The sequence below is a fragment of the Cherax quadricarinatus genome, unplaced genomic scaffold (assembly GCF_038502225.1).
Source record: "Cherax quadricarinatus isolate ZL_2023a unplaced genomic scaffold, ASM3850222v1 Contig4914, whole genome shotgun sequence".
Lineage (NCBI taxonomy): Eukaryota > Metazoa > Arthropoda > Malacostraca > Decapoda > Parastacidae > Cherax > Cherax quadricarinatus.
This window is the reverse complement of record NW_027199940.1, coordinates 15,479-25,269: the sequence shown is the minus strand read 5'-3', so window position 1 is coordinate 25,269 and position 9,791 is coordinate 15,479. Positions and strand designations below refer to the sequence as shown.

Genomic DNA, 9,791 nt, shown 5'->3' with positions numbered 1-9,791 from the left:
ACTAAAAAATATTAAGTGACACACAAGGAACAAAATATTATACACAGAAAATGTAAAACTGAAATCACAGAATATCGCACTGAAATTAACTGTAGCAATATTGCAAATAACAATTTCTAATCAAAAATACTGCACAACACTACATAAAAATTTCTGAAAGAAAAAAAAATTAATGGCAGCACAATGTCTACACAAGAATTATGGCAAAATGAATCAATATTGCAATAAAAAAAATTACACACACAAGAAAATACAGTTTATAAAAAGAAAAAAAAATATTATCAAGGAATGAGCTGATTGAACACTTTAACTCTTAATTACAGCTTAAGCAACACTTACTGAACAAGCAAAAAAATGATTTACTTTTTAAAGAAGACTTAAAAATTGCACTAAGAGTGAATTTGTTCAATGAAATATAAAAATAATAGGTGCAAAAACACAGAACAAAAAGGTTTGAACATTTATAGTGATGCAGAACATAACACATCAATATAAACACAATACTATAATTTTCTTGCAATGAAACTTGAGGTATGAAAATTTTGGAATTTAATTGTCTTGCTTCAACAAAATAATGGCGCTATTGTCTGTGGAGATAAGACAAATTAGACACTGGCTAAATGAAAAGAATTAACACAAGAATGTTCAACACACAGAGAAAAAAAATAAAATGGCAAATGAATGAAAACAAAAACAGCAAGAATACACAAATGCTGGGAGAAAAAATATAACAGACAACACTGAGTTGTGATGCAGAATACAAGGTAATAAATTATTGAATTACTTCACTGCAATACTGTGAACACAAGATAATTGTGAAGTGTAAACACAATTTATACTGCTTATATATTGCACACAACAAGGAAAAACACTAAAGTACTTCAAGTATATATAAAAAAAAGAAGCACAACACAACAGACATAAAATAAAGCACGAAAATTAACACTGAAGAAAGAGGGGAAAAAATTAATATTGCATGCAGTATATAATGAAAACTGAGTCTAATCAAGAGTTACTGAATGTCACTAAGAAATCAGTCAAGAAAATTGTCTCAACACTCACAAATGTCTCTAAAAAAATATTATTCATTAACACTTTAGCGACGTTGTAGAATGAGGTGAATGGTGGAGAAAGGTAGTGGTGGAGACTCGTGGTTGGCTGCGTTCACTGACTACTCTCCACACATGATCGAAGAATTTGCGCTTAAATCGACAATGAATGCACACAGGAGGCTTTTACAATGGCGCATCTGACGAAGGAACACACTTGGCTCTTGACCCCCTATGTGGTCCTTAAAAATATGATGCTAGAAGCCGTAATAAGGGTACAAAAACAGTGGTAGTGGGTGAGGTGGGTGGTTGAGGCAGCGCGGTGGTGAGACACCGCGTGGTGACTGGGCCTATGGGATGAACGGCATAAGCCACACTGGGGACACCCGCACTAGGCACGAAAATATTCTAAGCCGGGTTGGCTTAAAAAAACAAACCCACAAAATACCACAACATCACAGGGATGGTAAAAGCACTCAGAACAGCTAGAACTTAAAGCACAAAGCGATGAAGACTATACCCACATGGCTTGCTTGAGTACTGGGTTAGTCACCTGGGTTAGTTGCTGGCTGGCTTGGCTTAACCCTTCACACAGATTGGCTTGATAACTTGTAACAATGAGCACAGCAGGGATGGAAAGCTGGCTTGGCAGCCAAGGCTGGATGGTGTAAGGCTGGCTGGACTGGGCTGTCGTAGGGTTCGAAAAGGAGATAACGAGGGTTGAAGATATACACACTTGTTGGATGGTAACACTATATATTGTAAGACTGTGGTAAGGGAGGCCCAGCCTGGCTGTAGCTGCCTGGTAGGTCTAAGTGTGGACTGAGGAAGTTACAGAGGTACTCTCGCACACATGCGCATCACATGACGTCACACAGTCACTAGGCCTAGTAAGGGATCACATATATAAAACATATGGATGGTACTATGATACTCAGATAAGCTATACAACACATGTAAGGGGGATCAGCAACTATGCTGACAAAGGCAGGCCTTGGGTAGCGCAGTGTGGTTATTGATCAATACCACTCGTTCGTGGTTACAAAAATATATAAATGCTGCTCGTGAGGCTAGTACACCAAACAGGGATGAGAATGAAATTCGGTTAGAAGCTCCCACACTTCCGTATGCCCTCGGAGGTGACCCGACAGCTAGCTGATTGCTGGTTGCACCATTTTTGTAGGGTTAGGTGGTCCAGTGGTTTAAAGCATCATGTGGTTCTCACTTACCACGAGGCAGGCCAGTACAACATGGGTTCGAATCCTTGGCTGGCGCAGTTTTGTTATTGATCAATACCACACGTTCGTGGTTACAATAATACATAAATGCTGCTCGTGTGGCTAGTACACCAAACAGGGATGAGAATGAAATTAGCTTAGAAGCTCCAACACCTCCGTATGCCCTCGGACGGCGGCCCAACAGCTAGCTGTGTGCTGGCTTCACCATTCTTGTAGGGTTCGGTGGTCCTGTGGTTTAAAGCTGTCAGTGGAACGCCTTCCATTTGAACAAAAAACTAATGGAAAAACAAATAAACGACTAGGAAAAATTAGAATAATGACTTGAGGATTTTAAAATTTAAATATAATAAAAAAATGGCCTTTGGTTCTTGTAGTTGGGCAGGAGTAAGTAAGGCCCTGGACAGATCTGATATTGTGATGAATGGTTTGAAAAACCGACAAGTTGAAGATTGAGACACTTATGCAGCATATGGGAATCTTTATTCAGGAAACGTTTCGCCACACAGTGGCTTCATCAGTCCAAAACAAAGAGGAAGGCCTGGAGTCGATGTGTTCAGTCCATCAATCTTGTAGAATGTACAGCATAGGGCCGTGGACGTGGCTTGTATACTGTAGTGAGGTGAGGTGAAGCAGGCGGAGGCGGGGTCATAGTGGTACCATCCACTAGTCGAAGTAGGTCTTCGTCCAAAGGTTGAACAAGTGTTGAAGAATTCTTTGTAACAAGATCCCATGATGCTGCAGTGTCTGACAGTTGTGATGAATGGTTTGAAAAACCGACAAGTTGAAGATTGAGACACTTATGCAACATATGGGAATCTTTATTCAGGAAACGTTTCGCCATTATCTGGTCATTATCTGGTCATTATCTGGTTTTTATCTGGTCATTATTTGGTTATTATTTGGTCATTATCTGGTCATTATCTGGTCATTATCTGGTCATTATCTGGTCATTATCTGGTCATTATCTGGTCATTATCTGGTCATTATCTGGCCATTATCTGGTCATTATCTGGTCATTATCTGGTCATTATCTGGTCATTATCTGGTCATTATCTGGTCATTATCTGGTCATTATCTGGTCATTATCTGGTCATTATCTGGTCATTATCTGGTCATTATCTGGTCATTATCTGATCATTATCTGGTCATTATCTGGTTATTATCTGGTCATTATCTGGCCATTATCTGGCCATTATCTGGTCATTATCTGGTCATTTTCTGGTCATTATCTGGTCATTATCTGGTCATTATCTGGTTATTATCTGGTCATTATCTGGTCATTATCTGGTCATTATCTGGTCATTATCTGGTCATTATCTGGTTTTTATCTGGTCATTATTTGGTTATTATTTGGTCATTATCTGGTCATTATCTGGTCATTATCTGGTCATTATCTGGTCATTATCTGATCATTATCTGGTCATTATCTGGTCATTATCTGGCCATTATCTGGTCATTATCTGGTCATTATCTGGTCATTATCTGGTCATTATCTGGTCATTATCTAGTCATTATCTGGTCATTATCTGGTCATTATCTGGTCATTATCTGGTCATTATCTGGTCATTATCTGGTCATTATCTGATCATTATCTGGTCATTATCTGGTTATTATCTGGTCATTATCTGGCCATTATCTGGCCATTATCAGGTCATTATCTGGTCATTTTCTGGTCATTATCTGGTCATTATCTGGTCATTATCTGGTTATTATCTGGTCATTATCTGGTCATTATCTGGTCATTATCTGGTCATTATCTGGTCATTATCTGATCATTATCTGGTCATTATCTTATCATTATCTGGTCATTATCTGGTCATTATCTGATCATTATCTGGTCATTATCTGGTCATTATCTGGTCATTATCTGGTCATTATCTGGTCATTATCTGGTCATTATCTGGTCATTATCTGGTCATTATCTGGCCATTATCTGGTCATTATCTGGTCATTATCTGGTCATTATCTGGTCATAATCTGGTCATTATCTGGTCATTATCTGGTCATTAGGCTGTTACTTTCACTTCCATCATGAGTTTAACATGAGCCAAACATTACCACATTATTGTAGGAAATGTAATAGACTAATTTACGGGTTATTGCTACTTGGAGCATAGAACATCAACATGAATTATTGATAGTTTTTGTTGTTAATCGAGACAATCTCTTGACAAAATACACAAATAGTACATTGTCAAAGAACGAAAGAAAAATAGACGATGAATGAAATCTGTTCTTATCAGCATTTTTAACACTTTAATGCAGAATGTGGATTACTTCGTGTTAATTAAGTCTCAGATTTTGGAAGTATTTACAACTTTATCCAGACATCAGGTAGACAACATAATGTATCTGTATATATATTCTCTCTAGTGTTCTCTAGCAGCAAAATTTTCCCACGCTCCTCACCTTTCTTTTTCAATATCAGTATTCTGCACCAGTTGAATAAAACCATCTATGTCAGCGAAAAGTTTTTGTCAGTTAACGAAGTCACGACATCTAAGTATTATTTATTCTATTTCATTTGTATTTAGTACAATTCTTGCTCCAATTATAACTTGTTTTAATGTAAATTGAAGGTATTAATATTTATGTATTTTTATTTTTCACCAGGCATACAGTGAGAAGATACAGATGGAGATGCAAATATTAAAAGACTCCAGAACCTCAGGAAAAGAGGAGGAGGAACTTTTTCAGGTTATGGAATCTTATCAAAAAAGTTTTGAAATCTTTGGAAGTTTTTCAAAATTCATACTGGAAAGTAATAACTATGACGAACGAAGTAAAAAAGCGAGAGATTTACTGTGTACTGCAGCAAGTCATGGCCTCTCCCTCACTTGTGTTCTACTGGGCTTAGAAGATGTTTGTATTCACCCATTACAATATGAAGAAAATCCTTTCAAGTTGGCATTCCTTGGAAATCACTTTGATACACAAGTCACTCTGTGTAGAGACATGAATATGGTTCCATTTACCTTTTCTTTGCCACCTTCAGCAATTTTGCCTTCAGATTTACTGCAAGAATATTGGGTGAATGAAAGAAAAGTACTTAAGGATATTTGTTCAGGAAAACATGACCGCACGAAACTCAACGAAGATGAAACAAATATTCTTAAGAAGTACATTGAACAACTCAGTAAAGTGAAGCCAAACGAAGACTTGAAATCTCAAGACATTACCCTGGAGCGTCCAGATGACTTTTTCTTATATCTTTTAGCTAAACATGACCTTGTTTACATACTTTTCATACTCTGCGAGAAAATTTTTAAAGACATGGATATAAATAGTGTAGTAGAGTCATTTTCTGACTGTACGATGTTGCACGTCGCCTCTATGTATGGACGCTTAAATATGATCGAGTATCTTTTGTATCGAAATCCTAAACTAGATAAAGTTACTCTTGGGAAATACTCTGCTGCTCATCTTGCTGCCATTGGAGGACACAAAGAATGTTACCAATATATTTTAGCAAGAATGAATGATGATCAAAAGGAAATGAAGTGTAACATTCAACTAACAGCTGCAGAATTAATGAGAAAATATGAAGAATTCTGCTCTAATTGTCAGATGCCCTTGATGACTCGTGAAGAGGCACTTCATGTCAAAAATGAAACTGAAGATGGAAAACGAGCACATGAACTTCTGTACATTAAAGGAAATTATCTAAAAATAACCAAACCAGATGACTTGATTGCTGCTGCAGATAATAACGTGTGTAATGTAAAGAAAGCTAACGAGATAAGCGATAAAATAAAGATAGAAACAGACAAACTAGTTGAAAGTATTGAAGACAAGAAGTTCAAAGGTAAAACCGTTCTCACTGGACCTCTTGTGGAAGGAAATGAGATATTTCACGTCAACTATGTTGACTTTATGTATGAAGTATCTCCGGAGCAGGACATCATGTGCAAAAGTTCTGGATCACATGGAGAAGTCTCTATATTCTCAAAGGATCTTACACTGGAAGGATCTACATTCAGAGAAGAATTTGCTAAACATACAAAGAAAGCAATTAAGAATTATGTAAGCAAATCATCAGATAAATCTGATATATCAATTGCACCACCATTTCTCCTTCACACACATAAAGGTGTGTACATACGCTGGGTTTGGAACCATCAATATTTCTGTCTGCTGACTTCTTACATCGTGCCAACACTGAAAGCTAAACATTCCATTAATGACAGAGAAGAGTCTGTATTCATTACCAATATTTATGATGATTGGATATTACGTAAGTACCAAGAAGAAACCAAATACTTCAAACATCTTACACCAGATGACAGAAAAGTTTGGTTAGCTTGCCGCCTTCTTAGAAAAATTACCTTGCAACTTTGGTTTGCTCCAAGATTCAATACAAAGAGATACACACAGTCATGGAATACTTGGTCGGTTGGTATTGAAGGTCTGGAAGAAAGAATCCTTAAACAACTATTCAAAGACGAGAAAAACGCACCTACAGAGTGTAACAAAAAATCTCTGTTTGATCGAGTTATGTCAGTCTATAGTCGAGCAGCAATCAAAGAGTCAGGAAAATGGGTTCCCAGACCAGATGATGACTTTCATGGAAAAGCTTTATCAGTGTGCGGGATCCTGGAATATCTTGAGTCACTTAAGAAAAAACGATAACTTCTGATCATGCTGTTTACGATTATTTTAAAATTTTGTGAACGAGTGTAAGGCTCAGCAGTCACAGTTAATGACTGGTGATGAAAGATTGATTTATTGATGAATAAAAGTAACAATGTAGTGGTTTGAACAAATTATCAGAAGTTCACAAATCTGAAAATAAAATAGAAAGAACACTTGACTTAATAATTTTCTGAAAGGATTAAAACATCTTCCAGGTTTTATTTCTAATATGTGAAGTTGTCGTATATTTGTAAAAGTCAACTTCCATCTATATTTGCCTCTTCAGGAAAATAATAAACCGATGGCTTGTTAAAGATAGATCCATTTTGTCTGATAAGCTTTTTCATTCACATTTCGGGAAGGTTGGTAGGTAGTACTCCATTGTATAGTAACTCTTTCCTAACTTCACCATTCCTTGTGGTGAATGATCCATCCTGGCATAGAGTTTAACAAAAGATATATGAAAACTGTGTAAGCGTAAAATTACTACGTTGTTTACGACTGGGTTAAGGTTGCAAAATGCTCAAGACACTCCACACAAACTTACCCTGTTTGAGGGAGTTGAGATCTAGTTCTTGGTTCACATTAAGAGGACAGTAACCTTCTTAAGATTCAAATTTTTCAAATTGGCAATGCTGTACCACTTATTTTATTCTTACTGGCAACGGTGCTGTATAGCCCTTGTGGCTTAGCGCTTCTTTTTTTATAATAATAATAATAATAATAATAATAATAATAATAATAATATTGGCAACGGTGTCAGTAACATACCCGGAAATATTTATGCATATTGAGTGATAAATAAAAATAAGGAAAAGTTGAAAAATAACAATTATAATGAAATAAATAAGTAGCATAGAATAGTTTAATTGGTAACATTGTATTAATCAAATACTATGTTAGTTAATTATCTTACAATCTTAGTTTAGTTATCAAAACAAGTCATAAAATAATTCCAAAAAGAGAGAAAGAAATCGCTCAAGAATTTCACACTTTAAAAAAATTGTAAAAAAATGATAAATAATAGCAAAAATATGCAAATGTCTACATTGCTCCACATCATATCAATAACTCATATTGATAACTCCTTAAAAAAAGAGGCAAAATTGTTCGAAACCTCCGAAAGCTGCGTGAAGAAAACTTTAAGTGAGAAAGTGGCAGCTACACAAGAGCTACTACAATGTAAAATTTAAGAATTTTAATTTTATAATAATAAATAAAGGAGTCACAGGTAAGGACCCATAATGGGCGAGGTGCAAGTGGGGACAGGAAGAAGAATAGATGGGGGAGAGGAAAGTTGAAGATAAGAGAAAAAGTGTCGGGACTAGACCCAACTGCTAATCAAGGGAAACATAAATGCAACAGTTTTACTCTCAAGGGTATGTCATCGCAAGACTGGGCACGTAGCAAAAAAGTTACGACTACTGAAAGATGTGGCAATCACCATCGCAAGTTATTCCACATAAACGCACAGGGACGCGCTCAATGACAATGACAGTTAAAGTAAAATAGTGCAAGTTATGACAAATAGCTTAGATGTAGTGGGGAGGAGGAGTGGGGTTATAAAGAGAGAAGAGATTTACGTTATTGTTAGCACGCCTGACAGTGTCTCCTAAATATGAAGTGCAGTAGTCATGTATGTCTCAAGTCTGTCAATTTGTCACTTAGTGTCTTCCAGTACTCGTTCAGAACTGGTGTGTCAGTCGTGACGTGAAGAGATTCGCTGGTGGCGAAATCGTACCACCTCCCTCCCAACACTCAACGTAATGCTCGGTTCTGGATACGTTGGAGTTTTAAAGCGTTAATTTTGGCAGTTAATGTCAAAGCAAGTGGGGCATAAGTAAGAAGAGGTCGAAGGAGGGCTTTATAGGGGTGTAATTTAGTCTTAGTATGCATTCCTTTTGGCTTATAAAACCTCAACAGTGCAGTCTTAGCCATTGCAGTTTTGGCAGTGATGTATGGTTTGAGAGTCAAGCTATTGTCTAAGGTAACCCAAAGGATAACTGTGGAAGTGGTGCGTGGAATAGGTGTGCTGGAGGTGCTTGTTTTGAGTTCCACAGGAACTGGGACTTCTCGCCTTCTGTTAAAGTAGGTGATCTTGGATTTGTTCGGGTTGGTTTTAATTCTCCATTGTAATTCCCTTGCAGTAATCCTGTCGACCTCACGTTGTGTTCTGCGTGTTAAGAATCTTATGTTTACATGTTTTGTGAGTTGTGTAATGTCATCTGTATGGGATAGTGTGAGTGTATTTGGATAGATTGGTTCAGGTAAATCATTTGTGTAAAGAATATATAATGTAGGAGATAGGGCGGATCCTTGAGGAACACCTGCATGTAAGATGAAATAGTCAGAACATTGATTCCTAAATCGTATATGCTTTTAATTTTTGCAGCATTTGTGTAGCTTTATACTGGAAGCGAAACTGTCGAAATGTTTGCAGGATAAAGATATACGAATGTACATCTTAATCTTACTTATTAATTTGTAGTTTTATAATCATTTATTCAAATTCTAATTTCATTGATATGACAAAAAAAAAATGAATGAGAACACAGTTTTATGCCCACTTTTCCTGTCACTGACAAAGTCATCAATTACAATATCAATTTAGCTGAAGTTAACTTAGAATTGTCTAGTTAAGATTGATTGATAGGTGAACTGTAGTTTGAGAAGTATCAGTGTTTGGGAAGTATCATAGTTCAGTGTTTGAGAAGTATCAGATTGTGTTTGATATCAGTGTTTGAGAAGTATCAGTGTTTGAGAAGTATCAGTGTTTGGGAATGTTTGAGAAGTATCAGTGTTTGAAGAAGTATATCAGTGTTTGGGAAGTATTAGTGTTGAGAAGTATCAGTGTTTGAAGGAAGTATCAGTG

At 36.5% G+C, this 9,791-nt stretch overlaps 1 protein-coding gene across 1 annotated transcript; it reads left to right on the top strand.

Moving 5' to 3' along the window:
- Positions 1 to 4,900: 4,900 nt before the first annotated feature.
- LOC138852198 (uncharacterized) lies at positions 4,901 to 9,535 on the top strand (the record flags this gene model as incomplete). The annotated part of the gene is given in 1 exon segment (XM_070081906.1): positions 4,901 to 9,535. A coding segment is annotated over 1 exon segment (2,016 nt), but the record flags the coding sequence as incomplete, so codon positions are not given.
- Between the last annotated feature and the right edge of the window lie 256 nt (positions 9,536 to 9,791).